Genomic DNA, 24,565 nt, shown 5'->3' on the forward strand with positions numbered 1-24,565 from the left:
CTCAGCTATGATCTGCAAATTGCAAAATGGTTTAATGGTGGGAATGTTTCTGTTGTGAGATAAAAAGTTCAATTTAAAATGAGCATACCATGAGCCATTATAGTAATGGGGTTCAGAAAACCATAATCATTTGAAACCACCATTGTTTTATAGTGAGGTGGAGTAAATGAAGTGAAAAATTTAATGTCATTCTGGATTTATTTCCTCACTGAAACATTGAAATTTCAATTTCAGAAAAACTAAAGTGTGCAGTATAAAATGTCCACATATTGTTGACCAACACAAAATGCCTGGTGTATCAAAGTGTGTGTATAGTTACTGTCATAATTATTCACCACTGATTTCCTCTATTAGACGGACTTCCGCCTTTTACCAAAGACGTTATTGATGAGTTTCACCATGGACTTGGAGCCACTGTAACGTCTGCGGTCTGCACGGTGCTTAAGGTTTTCCATTACACGACGGATGAGCTTCGTGAAGACGTTGGATATCTCCAAGTAGTCCTCTCCTGCAGAAACCTCCTGGAAGTGGCAGGTGTGCTCCTGAGCCAAGGATCGACCCTCCTCCTCATTCACCTGCCTGGCGTTGCACAGGTCCTGCTTGTTCCCCACCAAGAAGACTGGAGCATACGCCACTCTGCCATAGAGAGAGGTCAAAGGTCAGCCCAACATGCTGCAAACAACTACATCATCAGGTTAGATTAAAATGCTTAGCTCTTTCTATGGCGTGTTCACTTTTGAACATTATCAATGCAGAAAAATGCTTTTAATTCAATGTAGTATTATTATGTTTTTTCATTTTAAACCTTTACAAACATTCATATTCTCTTGTCTGCATCTATTATAATAAATAAACACATACAGTACATGGTTATTAAGCGTAACTCAATTTTAAATCAGTGTGTCAGTATAATTGATGTATTTTATTATATTGTATCTGTTCGGGTAGACTTCGAATTTATTGTTGGTCTCTTCTCATAATCAAAGGGGGAGAACAGTTCAAGTGGTGGGAGTCCAGCTCTGGTTTCATTAAAGCACAGTAAAGGTTTCTTATCTGTTTTAAATCTGTCTCTTAATATTTTAGGAGAGAAAAAGAATCTCAAGGAAATTGGTCCTCGAGGAAAACTGTGACTATTCACCACTGTTGCCATCTTGCAGGAAATATCTTATGTATTTTTTCCATTCCATTTCAATTACCGTGAACAAGAAAAGTTTATAGAAATTATTCAAAGATTATTTGTCTAATTTACCCAGTTAATTAACTCAGAGGAGCTGTGAGGTTTCAGTCCTCGAACATTTAAAATGCCTTCAACCTTGTGCTCATGTTGGCTCAGTCTGACTACAAAGTGAAACTGTACACCATACTGGGATACTTGTGCTCATCTCAGTCAGTACAGCGTGTTGGAATGTAATCCTGAACTCACAGCATACCACATTGATCTTCACCCCGATAGGCCAACACGCGTTCATCTCAGGAATGGTTCTCATTAGTCCATCAAAGCAAATCCCTCAGCTCGGCTTCATTCCCGGCAGACTCCGGTCACTCACCCCTTACTGCTCTCCTCTCGGGCCTCTCTGATCTGCCGCAGGATGCTTTTGGCTTGGAGGAAGGACACTCGGTCACTGATGTCGTACACAACCACAAATCCATCTGCCCAGTTCACAGGCTCCTCTAGGATGCATCTGCTGCTTCCACTCTGCCACAGCAAAGGTGGAGATGATTGGAGATGAAATGCACAGCACAAGTATCCCTCAACCACAAATTACTGAAGAAAAGTGTGAAAAATGAGAGAAACGTGAATATTTGCCAAAATAAGCAAGAAGTTGGTGAAGGAGACAAAACTGGTGTGATCAAAAAAAAAAAGCTCAGTAAGTAGGTGCATGTATGTTTGAGTAATAGTCACAACAACACAAACCTTTTAACCCTTAAAGGCTTAGTGAATATTAGAAATGCATTCAAAACAACACATAAACTCTTTATGGTACAGAAAAATATAACATTATTACAACCTGTGAACATGGATCAAATATTTCCAAGTTTATCTGCCTCCCATCAATGGACATCCTTTTATTGTATAAAGAATCTGCAAAGAAACAAGAAAAGTTCTTATATGCATATACAGTATATAAAGTAGCACTTTATGAAACAATTGTTAAACTGCTGTGCATTGCCACAAATGAAAAATGGAAATCCACAAAGCTTTCTGACAGAGACGCAGTGATCACAGCATGGTGCCAGTTTAGTCAAACCACAGAACAAAGATTAGTATAATTACTGCGGTGCATGAATGCTCAGAGGGCAAACAAGCTAATTGATTTAGGCCAGAAGTGAAAAGGTTTGGAAATGTTATACCCCTCTGCAAACTGTAATTCTATTACAGATATCCAGGCTGTAAGATAAACACTAAGTGGTGGTAAAATGTGCACGTCATTGATTCGAAACCCTTATGAAACAGACAGTAAAGGAGGTTTTGTTAAGTCACCTCAAAATGACATAATGTAATTAGTGTGTGAGGCCAACAGAAACACAGCGGAGAGCCATATATGACATTTCTTTATATGATATAACAACATTACTGGTTTATGGAGTGTATTTACGTACTGGAGCTGGAAGCATACTCTCCGATGAAACGTTTTGTCAGGAATCTCACCAGAAGAGCTGGAAGTAAGAAAGAGAGAGTCAGTGTTGGAGTTACAGCACATGCCAGCTACTCACATAATCATCTCATTGTCTGAAACCTTTATTTGGCATTGTCATAGAGACTCCATTAGAGATGTTTATGTGTCCTTATGCTGAAGGAAAGATTAGCTTTTGCATACAGTGTCTCTAATTATCGACCTACTTTTAGTACGAGCATGTTTGTCATTGTTAAATAGACTTGCAGTGGAACTTTGTTGCCTGGTTGGTTGTATATAAACATCCACGAAACAAACAAAACATCTGGATACAGGATGGTTGTTTATCCTATAATAGATAAAGTACTGTATGTTAGTCTGTTATATTAGATAAACACACAAAGATGCCACACACTCTAGTCCATGCAAAGTTTACAGAGCAAAAAGAAACATCAGCAAAACAGTATCTGGTACCTCTGTTCAGTGTCTGTTGTGCTCACCTGTTTTGCCAGCACCTTTACTCCCCAGCAGAGCCAACTTGATGTCATTCATGGTGATGTGGGCTGTTGAGCTTTCCCTCCTCTCCTCTGTCTCCTGTACAGTACGCTACATACCGCTCTACAGACTGAGAGACTTCGCCAATGTGAGGACGGAAAACACAAAGTCTCTGCCCCCCTCTCAGTTTCTCGAGCAGGGCGGCAAAAAACGTTGATCAACACAATACAGACAGGTTTGTAGAGACGGTAATTGAGAATGACAGTAACTCCATACTGCTGCTTGCTTTAAGCCAATGAAAGGACAGACATGTAACAGTTACATAATCTAAGCAACAGGCTATAAAATACCAGCACACGTTGAGAATATAACATGACAGATGACCTGAGTGAGACTCTATAGTTTCCCCTCTCTCGCTCTTCCACACGCAGCTGTAAAGAGAGACCCCAAACTTTGATTTAACAGACTGCCTCTCTGGTCAGCTCTCATTTTTCAGAACCTCCCTGTTTGCCCTTTTCATTGTTCACCAAAGGTCACAGGAGTGTCTCATTATTATCCCGTAATGTTTTACTCTGATTCTGCAGATTGAAAGGTCATACACCTTTCTTCTGGAATAAAACACAGCAAGATGCCCCCTGACCAAAAGCAGCGTATGTATTAACACCTGAGCCTTTGTGCTGTATAGGATCCTGAAGAAAAAAAGAAAACAGCAGAGAAACGACAGCATTGTATCCTTGCTCCTAAATAAACAAGGTTTTTACAGCACGCTGAGCTGATGTTGAACTCCGACTTGGACAGCGTCTGTGCTGAGGGGGTCCTGTTGTTTCAGTTTAACAACAATAACACTTTAATGCACCACCAGGGACGTGTCTTAAAAGCTTTCTCATGAAATTAGTTGAAGAAACATTCCTCCTTCCATATTATGACTAAATCTGAAACAGATATTCCAATACAAAACCCAGTGTCAGTTTCATTTACTTTTGTTTCATGTCAGTCGCTGGAGGACTGTTTCCTCTTGTGTTAGACATGCAATCACTATGTGATTTTCAGTGAAATTTTCTACCAATGTCAAAACCTCTTGTAAACAGTTTCTTGTGTGACATGCAGCATCAACCGCCAGCAATGCCTCCTGGGTTAAAAAGCCAGAAGACAAAAGAGTTCAATAAGCTACAGTACATGTCACTTTCTTTCATGTTTCCACACAGTCTACTTCATCGTTACGTGTGATGTTTGAAGTGGCAGTGAAGAAGCGCTTTGAGAGCATCTTTCTTCTTTAACTTGGTGCTCGACTGAATCCACAGTGGTGCAAAACGGCTGAAACATTTGTGTTTTCAGCCGCAAACTGAGGATTTCAAGGTCAGGAAATTCAGAGCCGACAAAATCAAACAGAGGGAATTGTCATAAGATTAATTAAAGATTAAAGAGGACATGGAGCTGCTGCTGTTACACTTGCCAAAACCCCCATATCTAATCTTATTGTTTGCCCTGAATCAAGTCTTCCAGGAGGTGCCAGCTGATTGCTCTCAGATCAAACCTCTGGCAGCCACGCCAGTATGATAGATGGTTATAGTTTGGGTTACAATTATGGTTTTAGTCTGATGAGAACCTCTGACCTGAGAGACCAAACTTTTCCTCTCTCCTCCAGCTCTCTAACTCTCTTACTACAATGACATCACTCTGTAAAGAAAGTACAGTTGCCTATCTAAGAGAGGTGTTACACATAATAAGAAATCATGAAGCTATGTGATTCCTCATTTTTAGAATGATCAACATCCTCAAAAAAATATGGTGCAAGTGTTTTTGGACTGTCTGTAATTCTGAGCTCAGCTTCGGTCTGGACAGTACTTCTGTCATCTTCCCTCAAAGAAATGATATTACTTTTACTGTAGTAAGAATGCTGCAGGGATATTGATCCATTAACTGTGTTATTGACTCAAATTCTGTTTATTTTGCTGTGTCCAAAAAACAGCTGCTTGTACCCTGAGTTGGACAGTTTGCTTTGAAACCTGCACAAACCATCTGCAAACCCACACAATAACATCACCTCGACACTCAGTGATCTAAACCACGTTATACTGTCCAACACAAATACACTGGATTTATTATCACTCCACCTCAGATGGGGATTTTGGCAAGGGATATTTCAGTCATCATCATCATCATCATCATTATTATCATCATCATCATCATCATCATCATCATCACTCAGTTTAATCAGAGAAGCCACAATTAAATTAAAGGAGAAGATATTAGGGAGCCAAAAGTCATGTTTTATTCATGGTCCCCCAAAACAGGCAAGATGCAAATCAAAAGATCTGAAGACCACAGCTAATTAATTTTGAAGAATTGATCTACAATAATGTCAGATTTCATCATAATATTTGAACCTCCACTTCCCAAAGTAAATTAAATTTGTATGAATTTCATTTGAAAGCATGCATATGTTTAGGGGAGAAGCTGGAAAGGGTGCAAACTACAAATAAATACAGTGCTGGTTTCATACTTACAATAATCTGTAAATGAAATTCTTCTCCATTTGTTCATCTTCTGTAACATAATCATTAACAAAGGCTGTGGAAAAATTATTCAAAAAATGTTTTTTTTTTGTCTTGAATGCGTTTTATTGTTATTAATATCTGTGCATTTACGGTTTACTGTTACAGTAAAAAAAATGAAAAAAGAAAGATCAGCGACAGTAACTAGTTTATCTGTCTTCCCTAAGACAATAGGAAATGTTATTACAGCTATAGATTTAAAAGGAAGCAATGTTACATACAGGTTTACTGTATATTCACTAGTCTCGGGAATGATGAAGTTACAGACAATAATTTGTGCATTAATTACTGTAAAAGGCGAGTAAAGTCTATCTTAAGCAGCAAGAAGCAAGTAAAGTATATTTAAAAACAAGAAATTGCGCTACAACAGTGCATATTATAAAATTACGCATTTCCTCTCAACAGTGTGGCTCTAAAAAGCAAGGACCCTTTTAAAATAATCCATAGTGAATGATATCAATACCTTACACTCTTATTTAGCCTGAGATATTTAGATAATGGAGGAGTACAACAATTATGGTTAAATGCAAAAGTTTAAATTTTCTCGGAGGCTTTAGTCTAAGATATTAAATCCTCTAACAAACATGTTTGTCATGTTGAGCTCCCACACTGGTTACAGTTCAGTTCCCTCACACACAGTTCACAGTTCACCATCACTCTGCTCAAAAAGACAAAGTCAATTGGATTCACTGATGCTTTTCATAAAAAGCTACCGGGACACATAATTATATCAATAATCAAACCTATGATAATTGCCTGCAATCATTTAGTAATTAAAATGACAAAGATAGTAAAATAAAGTTCTGTACAGTTACACATGTATAAATATGTCAAACATTTACGAATATGGTAAAATACAGAATTTACTAATATCAAAGTTTCAAAGTGCTGCGTATAATGAGGGCTATGTTCACCTAAAAAAAAGTACCACTTAATAGAGATGCAAAGTGAGATTAATGAACATTCAATTACAGTATCCTCTTTGTACAATATACATAGCATATGATGTAAAGTATGTGAGTCTAATTGTAAACACAGTAAGTAATTTCCAGTGCATCAGGGGCAAATTAGCAATGTTCAAAATATATGATACAGTAACAATGACAGCATCACCTCACTACTGTAACTTGGTTGAAGCAGAAGCAGCTCAACAAACTTTTCTCCAAATATGTCGCATATAATATGTAACTTAAACTTTTTTTCACTGTCATTTTTACACACTCTGATCAGCTACAGTTTGCATGGATGATTATCTTCTCATGTAGATGTTCAGCTGCATTACAGAATGGAGACACTGTGACAGCCCCACTAGCTGCTCAATTAAAAACAAAGAGTACACACAAATACAGCATATTTGTGCAAATTATGGCTGCACTCCGTTCACCTCTGGTTAGAAGTGATGTCTCTTCGACTTCAGAGAGTGTCTCCTCTTCCTCTTCCTGTGGCACTGCTCCCTCCTCTCCGGCCAGGGGAAACCGTTCTCGGCGGTTCTGTAGGCCTCGTCATACTCGTCGCTGTCGGAGTCGGCCTCGGCCGCCGGGAACACTTTGTCTGGGAAAACCTCTTTCAGCTTGGAAGAGAAGAACGCTTCGAGGCTGCGTCCTGCCTGGGCCACCTCGGAGTCAGGCTACGGTCCGAGAGAGAGGAAGAGCGATTATAAGTGAAGCACTGGCTGATTACGGTTATATTTATTTATATATTTAAACTAGGATTTGTTGAGATCATTTTATACAGGGTATCACTTTTTAACTTACATAATTGAACTTTGCACAGTTGCGGAACATGAGACGAACATCTGCAACAAACTGATCTGGTGAGTTATAATGTCGAGTGTTCCTCTTGTTGAGTTTGGCTCTGATCACAGACAGATCCATCGGCCTCTTGATGATCTGGTAGTAATGACGAGCCTGCATGGAAAAAAAAAAAAGCGTTTTAAGTTCTCATGTTGAATTTAGTTCAATTTAATGACCTCATAGCCATTTCCCCTTCTAAATGCAAGTAAATGTTCCACTGATTGCGTTATGTATCACTGTGATATCCATCTGGGTTTCAGTGTAACCTGTGGAGGTTTTGAGAAGAGTTATCAAATTTTAGATGTTTTTATCTGTGCGCTCCATTTGTCATGTATTTTCTATATGAAGAAGAAGAAGCATGTGGCAAAACAGCTGCTGGTGGTAAAGCACCAAGAAAAGTTGTGAAGCAGCAGTAAAAGAAGAGAATAATTTGACTGTTAGTCATGCCTCAAATTATTCCAAAGTTCAGCTTTTAAATGTCTAATGAGGAGTGAAATGCATTCAACACATTTGTCATGCCTTGAGGACGTTGTGTTTTGGTGAGAGAATTGTGCATTAAAAGATCCCACAGGGCACGTTAAAACCCACTGAGCCTCACAAACGTAACAGCAGTTAAAGTCGGTGTGTGTTTATGTGAAGAGAAACATGAGGAAAAACTACTGTGATGTCACTGTGTTACTGTAAATCTAATGAAAAATGGATGAGGAAAGCGTGATCACTCACAAGTGGACTGACGGGCTCATGGAAGGGAGCGCTCAGGATGTTACTGAGGATCAGGAGAGTCAGCCGCTCGCATTTCTACAAAGAGTCGACAAAACACAAAATGTGTCAAAAGAAAGCACAGTCACAGAAATCACATACAAAAACACTAAACGTCATTATTATTAATGCAGCGAGAGAAATGACCTACTCTCTGGTCGCATGCAGACAGCCCATGAACCAGTTTGTGTTCTCCAGATGTTCTCTCGTTCTCACAGTCATAGTCAACCTCTGGCTGCACAACATCCCTGCACAGGCTACAGAGCCAGTCTCCTCTGAACAGGGGAAGAAATAGCATCAGGTTAACAGCTAACAGCAGTAAATAAATAATATAAAAGGAGGTAGGTAATGTTAAAGGGATAGTTCAACATTTTTGGCAAATTGACCCATTGCCATAATCCCTATAGTTATAGCAGTAGGTTCATTACCTTTAATTGTCAGTGCAAGCTATTTTTAGAACAGCGGAGCAGAGCCGCGAGCTGCTCAGAGCTACGCTACGGAGGCTCATGGGATTTCTTGGTTTCCCTCATCAAACTCATCAAATACACAATCCAACAACTCCAAAACGCTCTGGTGGACAAGTTGTGACCTGCACATTCACCAGGCTATGATCTAATAACGGAACGTTACGAGTTGTTTTCGAGGCAAATGCAGAGACTGCTTGATGAAAAACTGCCCCTGACAGGAGCGCATCAGCTGTTTTGCATGAATTAACCTCAAAAACAACTCTGTCTTGTAACGTTCCGTTATTATCTCATCGCATGGTGAATGTGCAGGTCACAACTTGTCCACCAGAGGGTTTGGAGTTGTTGGATTGTGTATTTGATGAGTTTGATGAGGGAAACCAAGAAATCCCATGAGTCTCCGTAGCGTAGCTCTGAGCAGCTCGCTGTTCTACAAATAGCTTACACGGTAGGTAACAAACCTACTGCTATGACTAAAGGGATTATGGCAATGGGCCATTTTGCCAAAATGTTTAACTTTCCCTTTAAATGTATACAGTGTAAGGAGCTTACGAGGGGAAGCTTAGCAGAGATGGGATGTGGCAGGACAGGTGGAAGACTTTTGGACAGCGGTCACAGCACAGCAGGTCTCCTCCAATCAGACACACGGCACAGAAGTCCTCGCTCTCCATCTCGGCGCCGTCCGGCTCAGGCTGGACGTCGTCCGGGCCCCTCAGAGGCGCCGGGTTTGACATCAGAAGAGCCCTCTGAACAGGTCCCACGTGGGATTCCTCCTCCAGGTCGGAGCGAAGCGGCTGCGGGTCGTCATTTGTCAATTCAGGTTCAGAATCGACGTCGAGCTCAGACTCCACAGAGCCCTGAGAGTCCGGAGGCTGATCGGACGCTACGTTAGAGTCGGTCTCAGCCTGGTAACTGGGATCATACACGAGCTGAATGTCAGACTCTGTTTCAGCATCTTCTGACTCTGCATCAGCGTCCAGCCCTTGGCCGTCGTCTGATCCAGCTCCTGCATCTGATTCTGGGTCCGCCTCATATTCGAGACTTGGCTCTGAATCCCCTGCAATATCAGTGTCTCCACAGAGTCCCATCATCTCTCCTGCAGCTGCCGATTTCTCCTCAGACAGACATTCAGCCTCAGATGAAGACTCAGCGTTTGGATCGGTATCTGGTGAAGCATCTGTGTCTCCCTGCGGGTCTGGATCATCCCGGGAAACTACTGCGTCTTCTGAGACCGACCGCGGGTCAGAGTCAGAGTCCAGATCCAGGACACAGGAGTAATTCTGTGGCACATATTTAAGGTCTGTGGATTCTCTACAAGAGCTGAACCTCCCTCGGCCGTCAAACTCACTGCTGGTTGACTGGTTACGAGTTAGTCGCTCTGAAGCATAAGGTGGCGCTGTGAGTGAACGGGTGGTTCTCCTGGTCTCAGAGCTTCCAGCCATACCCTACATTTACAACAGAGAGAGGCAAACAAGAGGCTTTCATAACTTTTTCTTTAAAGGGATAGTTCAACATTTTTGGCAAATTGGCCCATTGCCATAATCCCTTTAGTCATAGCAGTAGGTTCGTTACCTTTATTTGTCGGTGCAAGCTATTTTTAGAACGGCGGAGCAGAGCCGTGAGCTGCTCAGAGCTACGCTACGGAGGCTAATGGGATTTCTTGGTTTCCCTCATCAAACTCATCAAATACACAATCCAACAACTCCAAAACGCTCTGGTGGACAAGTTCTGATCTGCACATTCACCACACTATTATTTCATAGCATGGTGAATGTGCAGGTCACAACTTGTCCATGAGAGCGTTTTGGAGTTGTTGGATTGTGTATTTGATGAGTTTGATGAGGGAAACTAAGAAATCCCATTAGCCTCCATAGTGTAGCTCTGAGCAGCTCGCGGCCTGGCCGTTCTAAAAAAAGTTAATAATTAAAGGTAACAAACCTACTGCTATGACTATAGGGATTATGGCAATGGGCCAATTTGCCAAAATGTTGAACTATCCCTTTAATTAAAAATACTGCCGTGTGAAAATATTGATATGAACAAGTAACAGGAAATTAGGTAATTCACTAACGCACTTTAGATAAAAGATCAATACCATTCTCAGTTCTGCATGTGAATATGAAGTTGCTACCAGCCAGCTGTTTGAAAATGAAGTCTGTCATCAATGAAACTGAAAATGTTTTGACTATGTTCTGTAATCCGATGGCTCACGTTTCCTCGACTGTATGAGAAGAAAGGGGACGTACCTGAGGCGCTGCATCGTGCCAGGGTCTCTGCTGTGGGGGGGTTTCACTCTTCTCCATGCTGCTGGCGGGTAACGGGTCACTCTGCCTGCGTCCGTGTGGGGGGAGCTGAGAGACGAGTATTTTGAGACGCTCTAAGCAAACCACTGGAACCCTGGGCCTCACTGAGTCCACCTGAGCATCTCTGCTACTGTTGAGGGAAGCGGATAATTATTTCATTATTATTATTATTATTTATTGTCATGATTTGTACATGGACAGATGTTTGTGAGTTGTGAGCTGTTACACACCTGCCGTGGCCATTTCTTGGCATCCTGCATTTCTCCTTGGCCTCATAATCGACATTTTCATTTACATATGTGAAAGAATTGTCTGATAAAAAGAGAAAGATGATGAGCACATTTTCACAGATTTTGCATTTTTGTTTATTTGTGGATGTAAGAAACAAATGCATTCTAATTATAAGTAGTTTTTCCAGCACCTGGCTCTGTCTTATAGGACAGCAGAGGAGATCTGTGGCTGCTGGGCGCGACCGTTTCAGTCGAGGTTTCCTTGACAACACAAAGCACCCCATCTGAAGCTCTCCTCTGTCTGGGATCCACACTGGTATACTGGGAACAAAAAAAAACAAGCACACACACTTTAATTCATTTCAAATTTGTATATAGGGCGAAAAGTATCAGATTTCATAAAGCTCCTTCTGAACCCACAGGATACCTCATATAACTTTTTCACATATGCAGTAACTGAAAATGTGCAGTTTATTGGTTAATAGGGTTCATGTGATATGATTAAAAGCTCCAAAATTGATCTTGTGATATGTCGGTTTTAAACACTGAAACCGATCCCATTTTTCTACAGATATTAGTACTCTTATAAGTATTTCTCTTTAATTACAGCTATGTGGACAATGCATAACTGAACTCATTTCTACCATACAGGCCAACAGAGCCCAAGTTCTTCCACGTGTGTGACTGCACTCTGACGCAGGGTTACCTTATTAACAGCTCCTGCCTCTAGGCCGTGATTGCATCCTGTGGGCCTTTCAGAGTAAGGGCTGGAGGACGGGGCTGCCAGTTCTGCCGGGATGCTCTGGGAGCGCCTCTTCCTCCTCGAGCACACCGAAGTAGAGTTGAGCCCGTTGCTCTGCACGTCAGACACACAGTCGTGGGCTGTCGCTGACACCTCCAGGGACGTGGATCTCTGTCAGAAACACACAAACATGAGTATCTGAGCAGTGGTTTCAAGCTAGATCACATGCACAGATGCACCTGTTTGTACCATTAACAACAGAGAGGAGAGAAAAGGAGCGGGATGTGTGAGGTGGAGAGAAAAAAAAAAACACCTTGAGTGTCACACATGGACACACACATGAACAAAAACATCACTCAGAGCTTATTCTGGGGCTGATTCAAAACAACATGGAGAATGACCCACACAGCTGCATATATTACTCTTATTGTACAGAGAATGAAAGGTTTGGTTACAACACCAATTATCATATGTAAATTCACCATCAGGGCTTCAGAGTGGCCCTTTGATTTAGCCAGAACTGCAAATCACTCTTATATTAAAATTTCTCTAATGCAAGTGTCCTGAAAAGCTCCTTTAAACGCCTCAGCTGTGTCTTCTGCTAATGGAGGCAGGGGGGCTGGAAAATCATTTAACACCATTTTTTTTCTTAACACGTGCCTCTATTCTTTTCTCTTTTTTTTCTCTTTTCTTTTTCTAGTGCACCATCATACATATTCAGGCCAGGCTGACACTGAGCACGTGCTCCTAAGTATCATGCGATTAAAACACTTACCTGATCCATGCCCCTTGGGAGAGGTGTGCAGGATTCAGAGTGTGGAGGAAAATAGACTGTAATCCTTCTCTCAGGAATGATTTGGGGGGGGTTGTAGGAATTTATCTCCAAGTGCAAACCAGCTCAACTCAAACTCCCACTGTTCCCTTAGTGACTCATTAATGACAGGTTAAGTACGTAAATGACTGCACCCATGTGGTTTTATGTCGCTTTCAGATGCTGTGACTTGAACGTATAAAAAAATATATATCTTTGTGCTTGAAATCATGCATCTTGAGATTTTTTTTTTTTTTTTTTGAGAGGTGATTATGTGGCTGCTCAACCCCCCGGCATCAAGTTTCACTGTGATGAACAGTGCTCTGCAGGATTTTAGGACGCGTTGCTATGAGCAGCTCTGCTTTAATTGTCAGAGCAGGTCTTTGTTTTCCCATCATCCTCTCTTCATAAAAGCAAGAGCAGGTTTCTGTTGCACCATCTGTTTTCAGGCTAGCTGTCATCTCTGGAAAGTGATCAATCTGGCATTAAAATAAACACCGTTGCTTTCAGTTTCAGCTGTTCAGACACAGACAGTGCAATAACCCTCTGCCATATAAAAAACCTTTCCTTTACTGGTTTTTGCTTTAACCTAAATATTATTTCATGACATAACTTTTTTAATTTGGCATTGTCTTCTTTGCTGTTTGTTCTTCATGTGAGCAAGTGTCTGAACATCTGTGTTATAAAGGAAATAGACCTGCCTATAATCGATACTTTGTGGTTTTTGAGAAGTGTGTAAAAACAGAGCTGTGTGGTTTACCATTTCATGAGATGTGAGATGGGTTCAAATTTTGTTTGAGCCTCACAGAAGCTTTGCAGGACCACGTGTGAAACGAAAAACCGAAAACTGAGGTGCAAAAAAAATCCCACCACATGTCCTACTTTGATGATCAGAAACAAATACATGTTCAACTCTGGTGCTTTACTTCGTGGCCTTATGAAGCTGACTGCTGCTAAAACAGTTACAGTATGTTGTGCTGAGCTGTGCACTTTATTTTTCTGCAAAGTTTATTATGCATGGTCCAAGACAAATGTGTGCAATATTTAATATGCAATACATTCAGAGTCAATGCATCTAAGCCTAATGTGTGAAAATGTGCTCTTGGAGTTTTATCATGAATGGTTTATACATTTGACACAAGCATATCAACTGATGCTTAAATTGAGTTAATCCCTTACTGTAGAAGCGTATATGAAATTAGTATTAACTCCCTTCTTATTTTTTTTCTGTCAGCAGACATATAAATGTATTTTATGGTCAAGTGCACCGTTTGTATTTTTTACTTTGTGATATGACTGAGGGCTTCAGAGCAGCTACTGGTCAGGAATGAACTCTCCATCTCAATGCAACAAGATAACAACTGCCTCTGCTCTCAAGAAGTTTGTGTGATATGACTGGAAGCAGCAGTTCAACTGAGTGTGAACCTTGTGGTGAGATTTTTCAACCTGGTATTTTTAGTTGTAGATAATAACAAGGTATCTTTACCAAAAGAAAAAGTACAGTACAGTATCAGTTTCTCACCCGGCCATCCCTGTGGTCTCTGAGGGTCAGCGTAGGTCTTGTCCTCTGCTGCTCTTTTCTCAGCTCTGCAGCCGGAGGAACTCTGCGTTGCTGCTGCTGTTGGCCAGGACTGGGTGCCATCCTATCCTCGTCCAACAGCTCTCTGCTTTCAGCCACTGCTGAGTGACCACGAGTCTCCTCTGCTCTGCATCTCTCCTCCCAGCTCTCCTCAGTCATCACATCTCTGTCCACGGCTGTGTGGCTGAGCTCCTGCTGCAGACCTGTGCTGATCGATAGCTTCCCCTGGCACTGGCCTGGCCTGCTACGCTCTGCACTTAGCTGAGTCTGGCTGTCTGCAGGAATCTCTCTCTGGTGTGGGTGATGAGAAAGATAAGATTTAGACTGAGAGTGGGTTTGGGAGTCAGCAGCTTGAGGCTGGGATGTAGCTCCTCGACTGCAATTGAGCTGGATCATTGGCACAGGTGATGTAGGGGGAGGACAGTGCGTGGAGCTCTCCGAGTCCCAACATCTCTGAAGCTGTTGGCTCTGGTGCAGAGAGGCAGAGATATGGGCAGTCTGAACACAACTGGAGTTATAAAGTGTGGCGTCCACCTGGCTCTTGTCCAGACTGGGCCGATCTGGCTGAGAGGGAAAGCCATGCAGGCAACACATCTGGGGCTCACAGCAGGTCTGATACCCACAGCCTGGCTCCCGTCCTCGGTGAAACACAGGCTGCAGAGCCAAGCAGGTGATGGGCTGAGGCCTCATTATACTGGAGCAGGCTAAACTCTGAGGGTAAGTGCAGTTTCCCCCTTCAACAGTCAGATGACCTGCAGAAAAACACAGACATAGTAAGAGCTATGTTCACATATAACATGTCATATGTCAGGCAGAATAATGATATAATAATAATAATAATAATAATAATAATAATAATAATAATAATAATAATAATAATAATAATAATAATAACAGTAATGGTTTATTTAGTGTGATCTAAAGGTTTCTGAACTGTGACAAACTGACATTTAGGAATTTACTGAAACCTCTCAACAAAAAATGCATTAACAGTTTAACTTGAGGTTTACTTCCATCATATTTTACATTTCTATATTGTCATAGAATAGTCATCTTGCTTCAGAAGCATTTATTTTACCTAAAGAGGAAATCTGCTTCATCCAGTAACTGGCATCCCAGTTGAACTTGATCTTGACAGGACTCCACGGGTCTGAGTGGAGCGATGGCTCAAGCAGTTGCTGCATCTGGAGTGAGATCTGCAGGAAGAATGGATAATCTGTGTATGAAAATCACAGTGATTTCCATTGTAATAATATAAAAAAAAGTTCAAAAGATCCCCTCTATAATAATGGCGAGACAATAATTTGGATTTTCTTTAAAAGCCACTGCAAAAAACACAAATATATTAACATCCTCCATTTGTAGCCACAACACTGGTTTTGAGATTAGGTTTAAAGACAATGGAGACAATGTGCTACTGCCCTTCAAAGAGCTGCATATCTAACAAAAGACAAAGTCACAGAATAAAGGTCACAACAAAGAGGTTGAGTTTTTGTCCTGTATATGGTTCAGGCTCCAAAAACGCTACATGTCCTTTCTAAATCCTCTGTTTGGTAAATGTCTGAATCTTTCAAACTCCATCCTTCCAGTTCATAGCACAGCTTCTCTGCTTAAAATCTGTAGTTTCTGAGCTGAAGCCAAAATAGTTAAGCTGATGCAACTTCAGTAATTTTCTCAGGCTTACTTTCACAAAGCTCCTCCAGAGACACAGAGGACATTGTACGAGTGCTTCACTGGCTCAGCACTGAGCTCTGAACTGACCTTTACCTGAATACTCAGTGGAGTTCCCCTTTTAATATAGATCTGAGAGGGTTTCCTTCATCAAAGAAGACAAAAAAGAGGCAAACAACTTGTTGTTCTACTCCCTCACAGGGATTAATTACACATTCCTCACAGGGCCGTATGTGTGTGTGTGTGTGTGTTGTAGTAAGACAGTGGACATCTGTTGACGGTCCTGTCACCGTACCAGAGCCCTGCTGAAGAGCACCGGGCCTCTGCAATGGTGGGTTGTAGCCCAGGTGACGAACTTCTGAACGTGGTCCAGCTGGCCACAGGTCTCTATTGCCCCCTGCAGCTGGTCCTCCAGACGCTGCTGGAAGTCCTCTGTGATTTTCTGTGAGGACACCCGTAAAAATGCACTCGGTTAGGTGTAATTACTGGCACACTGAGAGCATCACTGCTTGGACTGCGGGCTTAATCGATGACTCTTTTTTTCTGACAGATGAGCTGTTGACTTAAGCAGCTCTGACATATTATTATGGGGTCTCGTTTGCTTGCTTTCGGGACTGATTACATCACGGCCGTTTCAGATTCTTTGCATGTACACTCACGGCTGGCTGAACGATAAGAGGGAAAGAAAGAAAGAGAAAGTAATTACCTCCAGTTGCTCTATTAATAGGTTGGCTCGTTTGTTAAGCTCGTTCATCATAATCATCTTTGCCATTTTAATCTGGTTCTCTGCCTTCCTGTGTGCAATCTTTACTCCATGAAGTCTATGAAGACAGAAAAGAGAAAATAAATGGTTCAGTCCAGGCAGAAAAATCCCAAATGCAGGAGGGAAGAAAGCAGCAGGGGCATTTCAGACATTAATTTATGCATTAGCTTGCTATACTTCACACTGTTCAATGGAAGAAGTTGCTCAGACCTGGGAGTATGATTATGGCGACTGTGTGTGCGTCTGAAACCAACCTGCCCTCTATCTTTTTAGCATTGTTCTCTACTGCAGACCTCCTCTCCTCGACTTGCACCATCAGGTTTTCAAACAGCCACTGCTGATCCTGTAGGGCCTTCCCAATCTGCACCACCCTGTGCACATGAGAGAGATCACAGCACCAGATAGAAAGTTCATTAATTTATTCTTTGGGCATGCAGAACACCAGAATTCAATTAGTTTCCCCTGGGGACACGACATTATGCTTGTGACCTTAGAGGCAGCTACTGTACTGTAACATCACAGAAAACAAAAGCGCATGAATACTTAATAGGTATTAGGCAGGCCAAGGGTAGTGTATGCAGATACAGATGATAAAAGTGACAAGACAGTTAAAGGGTGTTGTTGCTCAGAGGAAGTTTTTAACCTGCGGTTAGCCCTTCTCTGCAGTGTCCTTGTGCTGCGTATCTCAGCACTGACCTGTGGTTTTTGTGGGAGGACAGGTGACAGCTGCTACAGCACAGAAGGTCACATGACTCACAAAACAGCTCCAAGGGCTCCTGTCTGTGAGAGTGGCACATTAGGAGGGAACAAGGATACGACCCCGGGCCTAAAAGACAAGAGAGAGGGGAGGGGGGAGATGGGGGGAGAAGAGAGGAGCATTAGCAACACTTGACAAGCGATTCACACCCAGAGGTAGAGCCGGCCCTGTGCAGCACTTTAACAAAAGCAAAAGAAGTATTTGGAGAGAGCAAACAACTACAGTGCAGCCAAACATTTAATCTATCAAACTAAACAGGTGAACAACCAATAGAGCAATGCAAGCTGTTTCCCTGTATCAAGTTAATATGCTAAGCTAATTTGAGGGCCTTGAGATTTTATATTTACCACACAGACTGTGCATGGAGTGTTTTCTATTGTCTCATCTAACACTTGGCTTGAAAGGGAACAAAAGAAAAGACACAAAGTTTTCCAGGATTTAATGTCAGACAGTTCTGAAGATGCTGAGACTCGATATTTTTAGTTTTCAGTTGTTTATTCTACTTTTTACTATTATTATTTTCAAAGGGGAGTTTGTTCTTTAAAAAAGTGACCACGACAACTGAAAGATAAATTGGTGATTGGTAAACGCATTTACTGTATTAGGAGGTTTTCATAGCACAATAAAGTCCTGTGCACTTTTACCAAAGGGTTCAACTGTGGGAAACCTCAAGTTGAGGTTGCAGTGAGAACGTGTTAAACAGTGCTGTCAAAGATGTAAATGAACCGTATCTCAGTGTCGTCCAACAGGCCTTTGATGCACCAACAACCGCACATGCACACACAGAAATGATCTCTCACTCGCTTCTAAATAGGTCACTGTATGAACTGAGCTGGTCTATCTAACTATAGTTGGATCAGGCTAATGAACGCAGCCCTACTGCTCTCTGCTGGCCAGCTCACCTCAACCAACCCCCCTCCTGCCTGCACACCGAAACACGGCTCTGTGGTAGAGAGCTGAGCATCACCCTGTGTGCATCGACCTGATCTCACTGACCACATCCTGTCTGTCAGCGCAGTCACACGGCTTTTCTCACAAGTAAACAAGCAAAACAGTAACACTCCCACATCAAAATAAAGGTGTCTAGGATCTGCTTGTTAAGATCTGTCAACTCGTGCAAAGCAGACCTGCACAAAAGCAGATGGTAACAAACCTGCCAGGCATACTTGAGGGTCTTTAAATAGCAACGCACTAATATTAGCAAAAACTGAAATTGTGCGAGCAACTTCAGAATCTGGGACGTTGTGTTAAAGAAGGGTGTAATAAAACACAGGGATCTCCAGAAACTATTATCAACCATCGCAACTGTCATGCATTATTCATTGCAATGACTCCTACAGAGACATGATTAACAAACAGAGCACAGAAATGAAAACAAAACCCAAACAGGTTTTCAAATGACAGAGAGGCAGACAGAAAGACTGTGCTGCACCACTAATAATCTGTCATACTGGTCTGGAAAGTGGCTGTAACAAAATCCTGAAATGCATAAATAGCTTGCCTTGTCCAGTTGGTGGCAGGGAACTGGAGCCTCTCTGGTGCAGGTCGGGACACTGGGTGGCACTGGGCCTCTGCTGCTGGTGCATGTCTGTGTACTGGGATGTAGCAGGAGCTCTCTGATGCTGATGCACATCTGTGCACTGGTAACACAACCACTTGTTGCAGAGTGTGCACAGACTCTGGGCGAGTGTCGGCTCTGTGCACTCTGAGCAGCTCTGACAAGAGAAACAAAGAGAAACCTCTGCTGTTCAAAATGTACAGTGCATACACAACCACACACACAGGATTACGTGATAATAAGATGAGGTCGCATACATCTGATATATATGTGTGGTAGCTCAACTTTGTGCTACATCACACTTTCAAGACTTGTTATTTGTTTTCAGGCTTGCAAATGCCTCAGAGACATTTTCGAATGATACTAGTGAGCTCTTCATGAAAATTAAACTGAACCTGTGCTAAACCCTCATTTGTTTAAACTATTATTTTATTTTTCCAATCCTTTTAAATAACATACAATAGATTGTAAAAATTTAAGCCATGAAATCTGTTAAAATAAGGACATTTTTATTATTACAAAAAATGGTGAAACTTTTCTTACTCCCTTGTGTTTATATTGATTTTGTTTCACATAAAAAGACACAATAAGATGAGACACACTCAAGCTATTTTCACCTGACCAGTACTTAATTATTCCCTGTGGGGAAATTCACCCTCTGCAGGTGACCCTTCCTACAAATTTAGGAACAAGTGAACAGCACCTTGGGACCAAATCCAGTTTTAAACCCTGTGCTGCATCCAAAGGCAACAGCAGGAGTATTCCTTATTTTTAACATATCTTTTTGGGGGTGAAGAGAGGAGACGAAGACAAACACAGAAAGCACATCAACTCTGCACAGAAAGGCCCCACATTGCTCTAAAGGTGATTCAATCACAGGATCAACAGTGTAAAGTCAGAAACTGCAGCAAATTCCTGGTGAATTACGTCTCTAGCTAGCGAAAAGGAGACAATAGTGAAAGTAACACCTTACCTTCTCCATTTCAGTGCTTTAAAGAGAGGAGCAGTTGCCTTCTCAAATGGGAGAGAGAAGAGAGTGAGCAGCCTGACGCCTCAGCAGCGGTAACACTGAGGCTTCTAGCTAAGGCAGGAAGCAGCGCGCACCGAGAGGTGGCCCCAGAGGAGACGGCTTACATGACAGCCTCACGGTGCTCTCTCCTCCCCCAGTTCATCCATGTGTAGGACCCCCTCACTGCAGCAGAGGAGAAGAGTGTCACATTCAAATTCATCCTCCGCTCGCTGATGAAGCCAACAAGAAAAAAAAGAGAAAGAAATAAAGAGAGAAAATCTAATCCTTTTTCTTAAATAAGCCTGTGCATAATAATTGGGAATTAGGGAGATAAGATAATTATTTTTTTGTAGGGCAAAATATCCCCGCAAGCCTTTTCCAAAATGGAAGAAAGAAGACCAAGTGACCTACAATGAGGGAGGAGGGAGAAATTGTAATGTAAGCAACTTTTAGTTCTTTGGAGCAGACATCATGAGGAAAGATGAAGTGATGTGAGGCTCTGGTTGTGTCGGGCTGAGACAGGACGGGCCGGCTGTGGCCTTCTTCCACTGGGACATATCCCAGCGGAACTACACACTAACGTAGCACACCGAAAACCGGGTCAGGCTCTGATAAGCTCCAGATGGGACTCCTGCAAGTCTCCAGCACTCTGAAATCAATTAAGATTTTAACACAACATGTCAAGAAAATGAAAAGCACAAGGACAGAGAAGGAGCTCACCGCAGACAAAGAAGAAGGAAACTTGAAGACAGAGGGGATAGTGTGAGAAAAAAAAATCTGCAAAAGAAGCAGTTGCATGGTGATATGAAAGTTGAAGAAAAAAAAGGAACCAGACAACAGGATATCAGAAATTAAAACACACACATCATCTTTTGAAAATAGCTGAGAATTTGGCAACTGTAACATCTGGAGCTGTGACTAAAAGTCTGCCTAACAACAACCCCTGCAGCCTGACCTACAAATCTGACAACTTTCTCATCCTTGGGTGCTTCAGTGGGGAGCTCAGAGCAATCCCATTCCCCACTGCGTGTTAAAAGACCCAATTTGAAACACAATTAGTCAGTCGTTGTTGTACACCTCTCGTTCACTCAGCTCTGTGGTGTTTTCAAACTGCGCACTTGCCTTTCTCTGAACCTCCACAGCTTCTATAAGAGACCTCCTGCCAGCTCCCTCTGTCCTGCTACGGCATCTCATGAGACGTCACAATAATAGAAACCCGTGCCGTGATCTCCTCTTTGAGAGCTCCCACCTATAAAACGTCTATTAACACTGAGGTGATGAGATCAGAGTGGAAGGAGGATCATCTTCAACCCTTAAGTTATGAAGCCATTTGATGACATTCTCCAACACGTCTTAACTTAGAAAATGCAAAAAAAAAGGCCTTTAAAACTAAGAATTGTTTATCAGAGGAAAAAAAACAATTGAAATCATTTGTGTATCCTCTCTGAGTTAACTTGGTTAAAAAGCTTCAGTTGCTGCCGCCTCACGCAGAGACGAGGCCGTTAAGAGATGTTTCCTCATTTATGTTCATCTTCTCATTATGTGCTGCTTGAACTATTACAGTTGATGGGATCTCACCATGTGCCCCTCTTTGCAAACAGCTCTAAACCATCCACAGTGGTTTTACTTTCTGTGTTCACACTGACGGCTCACTCTTGTACAACTATTCTGTCTTATCTGAAAACTTCATTTAGAAAACCCTCATTAGAAAAACCCTAGTTATTAATTCATTCACTGTCAGGATGAAAATTAATTTGATACACTGATTAATTCAGTGTCAAGCTTATCATTCCTTTTCATTTACTATAGTACATTTTAATCTGTAGGAGCTGATGTTTATCTCATGACGTTTGGGTCAAGAATTGAATGGACAAATTGGTTCGGTAAACACCTTGTTTTTTTAGAAATCTTAAATCTAAACAAAATATGATCATATTTCTTGACCAGATTGCAGTGACAGCATTTTTGTGGGTCTCAATAATTTTACTACTTAACAAAATTTTTAATTTGCAGAATATATTAAATGAAATAAAGGGAAAAACAAACCTATAGACTTTTATTTAGAGCCTACTCAAACAGCTATCAGTGGGGTGGAGCTATCAGTATAATTTATTTATTATTTAGTACTTCTAAAATCCTTACTACCACCCTAGTGAGGTCATTATTTATGGGCACAAATTAGCTGAACCAGTTTTATTTTATGTAGCCCAAGATTACAAATCACAAAGGCCCTTGATGTAGATTTTAAAAGTTTATGAAGACGAGCTTTAATCTCACTACACACACAAAACATCATCACATTTTTTATGACTATGGAGCCTGGTATTCTTCACTAGAGAACAATAAACCCCTGTCTGGGTCTCATACTGAAGTCATGGGGAAACTACCATTATAAACGAATAGAGCCGCACAGTTGAATTGTATTACTCGTTGTATGAAGCTGTGGGAATTCGGGAATTGCAGTAATTTCCTTATGGCATGTTAGACGTTTGGCTCCCTGCTCCATCTGCTCATGGCTGTGTCAGAGTGACAGCACTTTATCAACGCGTCTACGTCTAATAAGCAGCATGTCAGTCAAACTGCAGAGAACCACCTGCCCCCGCATCCCTAATATCCTCTCCCCCCCCCGCCTGCCTCTGCATTGGCAGCCTCACCTCCAGCGCATCACTGAGCGTGAGACTATTTTTTAGAAAGTGCGCATGAGATTACGCCCCTATCATGGCATCATGGTGCGATCCACAACACAGCGAGAGGGGCAGCCTGCAGAAAATAAAAAACAGCTAAAGTCAGCGGCACACGGATAGTTTGGTGTGTGACGCTGAGTCCAGGAGCTGTTTGTGTACAAATATACAGTAACTGCGCTGCTGGAGGGAGTGCACGGCGCGTGTAAAAACATCCTGTCAGGTAAACATCAGTATGCGCGCGTGTGAGGATGCGAGCGCTGTTTTGTGTCCGGTGCAAACGAGACTGTCAGACCTGCAACTCAACTTGTGTCGGTGCTGTCAGTCAGGTGTGCAGCAGCAGCAGCAGCAGCAGCAGCAGCAGCAGCAGCAGCCGCGGCAGCAGCGTCAGTAGCGGAGAGTTTTGGTTTCTGTTACCTTGACCCGCGCGTCTCCGATGTGCGTCGATCCTCCCCATCGGATGTCGCTCTTTAGTCCGGCCAAAAAATTTTGGAGATTCCAAGTCTCGCAGTTAATCGTGAGATTTTATGCCCGTTCTCATGCAACACTCCTGACGTCTCTCAAAGCGGTAGTGTGACGATTATACTCGTAAAGTTTAAAAGAATGGCATTGTGGGTAACATCACTGATGGCATACGAGGTCGTTAAGTAGAAACACGTCATCTCAGGGAAACAACAACAACAACAACAACACGATGTGAACATTCACCAGTTAGAGGTGAAAACGAGCACTACACAGCAGTCATCAATACAAGTTTTGCATGGTTCCTCATTATGCATTATGATGTTGTTAATATAATCTGTGATATAGGGTGGGATCATTTAAAATATCTCAAGTAAATACCTCTAAATTGCACTTGAGTGCAGTATCTTAGTAAATGCACTTAGTTGCAGCAATGGACAGCTTTTCTTTGCAGATGAAGATTTTACACATATCTGCTTAAAAAAAAACAACAGATTGCTAGATGAGATTAGGTTTGATCCACACCACAGAATTTACAGTAGCCTACTCAGAGTTGGTTCAGTCAGTTACAACATTAAGATGCTTACATGTCACATCAAGACAAAAAAAATGATTCAAAATTACATTTTATTACAAAAATGTATTTGCTCTGCTGTTATTCAGAGCATAGCTTAAGCATCTACTGCTGAAAATGTAATGCTGACAAATACAATTTTCACTAAATTGCATATATTTTCTTATGATGCAATTCCACTGGAGGTTGCTGGGATATACAGTAAGTACATACCATTCTGGAGACCATTATAATGAGATTGTTTCCTTTAAAGTAGTAATAACAACAACAACAACAATAATAATGTGATTATTATTACTACTACTATTATTATTAGTGTGGTCGCATTACAGTGTATACTTCTTCAACCACTGGCTGTGCATGTGCAGCTTTTACACCTGATGCTCATCACAGTTACTTTACTTTAAATGTCACCTTTAATTGCTATGAAGGACACAAGCAGGGGGAAAACTAATATGGCGACTGGAGTCAACAGTGAGCCTCTCAGTTAGCAGAGCTGATAACAGCATGGCACTGACAGCCACCAGAATGATGTGTGCAGACGTAATTAGGTTACCAGCAACATGTGGTAGCTGGTGCTAGACTAACTGTGCCTTTTGGGATCTTGCCAGCTTCTCCCAACACATCGCTTTGGGGAAAGCTGTCATTGAGATGTGAGATGTAAAAAGAGGTGATTTTATATCATCTCGCAAAATCTGTTATGTTTTTCCTTTGCCAAATGTGCTATCTGTTGTATGCTTAGGG

General features: G+C 41.8%; 3 protein-coding genes across 6 annotated transcripts in view; 1 reads left to right on the plus strand and 2 right to left on the minus strand.

The window, feature by feature from the left end:
- vat1l (vesicle amine transport 1-like) overlaps window positions 1-24,565 on the plus strand; it is a 321,886-nt gene that overhangs the window by 149,678 nt on the left and 147,643 nt on the right. The window lies entirely within an intron of this gene.
- rerglb (RERG/RAS-like b) lies at window positions 108-3,326 on the minus strand. The gene is made up of 5 exons (XM_085773089.1): window positions 3,116-3,326; window positions 2,602-2,658; window positions 2,010-2,083; window positions 1,548-1,696; window positions 108-636 (listed from the first exon to the last, which is right to left on the minus strand). Exons 1-5 carry the CDS (start codon window positions 3,165-3,167, stop codon window positions 351-353), a joined length of 618 nt encoding a protein of 205 aa, XP_085629215.1. The 5' UTR covers window positions 3,168-3,326; the 3' UTR covers window positions 108-350.
- On the minus strand, window positions 5,718-23,369 carry trim66 (tripartite motif containing 66). 4 transcript variants are annotated; one of them, XM_085760451.1, is made up of 18 exons: window positions 23,203-23,369; window positions 20,069-20,287; window positions 19,039-19,252; window positions 17,477-17,606; window positions 17,035-17,151; window positions 16,724-16,838; window positions 16,313-16,459; window positions 15,425-15,542; window positions 14,290-15,098; window positions 11,921-12,127; window positions 11,406-11,535; window positions 11,215-11,296; window positions 10,928-11,108; window positions 9,234-10,126; window positions 8,369-8,492; window positions 8,182-8,256; window positions 7,420-7,572; window positions 5,718-7,292 (listed from the first exon to the last, which is right to left on the minus strand). In XM_085760451.1, the coding sequence occupies exons 2-18, from the start codon at window positions 20,075-20,077 to the stop codon at window positions 7,056-7,058; spliced, it is 3,741 nt and encodes a 1,246-aa protein (XP_085616577.1). In that variant the 5' UTR covers window positions 20,078-20,287; window positions 23,203-23,369; the 3' UTR covers window positions 5,718-7,055. The 4 variants fall into 4 exon arrangements, with proteins under 4 accessions (XP_085616577.1, XP_085616561.1, XP_085616581.1 ...); XM_085760435.1 differs by having other exon boundaries at window positions 10,928-11,114; XM_085760455.1 differs by having other exon boundaries at window positions 20,069-20,334; window positions 23,203-23,363.

This window comes from Trachurus japonicus, chromosome 3, assembly GCF_045865225.1.
Source record: "Trachurus japonicus isolate A0001 chromosome 3, Traja_1.0".
In the NCBI taxonomy this organism is placed as follows: domain Eukaryota; kingdom Metazoa; phylum Chordata; class Actinopteri; order Carangiformes; family Carangidae; genus Trachurus; species Trachurus japonicus.

What these genes read in the sequence shown, in the direction of transcription:
- rerglb (XM_085773089.1), bottom strand. Translation starts at nt 3,167, where the DNA reads ATGAATGACATCAAGTTGGCTCTGCTGGGGAGTAAAGGTGCTGGCAAA. An exon ending in TAAAGGTGCTGGCAAAACAG is followed by an intron (nt 2,659 to 3,115) that starts GTGAGCACAACA and finishes TCTTACTTCCAG; the next exon opens with CTCTTCTGGTGAGATTCCTG. An exon ending in AGAGTATGCTTCCAGCTCCA is followed by an intron (nt 2,084 to 2,601) that starts GTACGTAAATAC and finishes GTTTCTTTGCAG; the next exon opens with ATTCTTTATACAATAAAAGG.
- trim66 (XM_085760435.1), bottom strand. An exon ending in TCCTCCCACAAAAACCACAG is followed by an intron (nt 17,152 to 17,476) that starts GTCAGTGCTGAG and finishes TCATGTGCACAG; the next exon opens with GGTGGTGCAGATTGGGAAGG. An exon ending in GTCCTATAAGACAGAGCCAG is followed by an intron (nt 11,297 to 11,405) that starts GTGCTGGAAAAA and finishes TCTTTTTATCAG; the next exon opens with ACAATTCTTTCACATATGTA.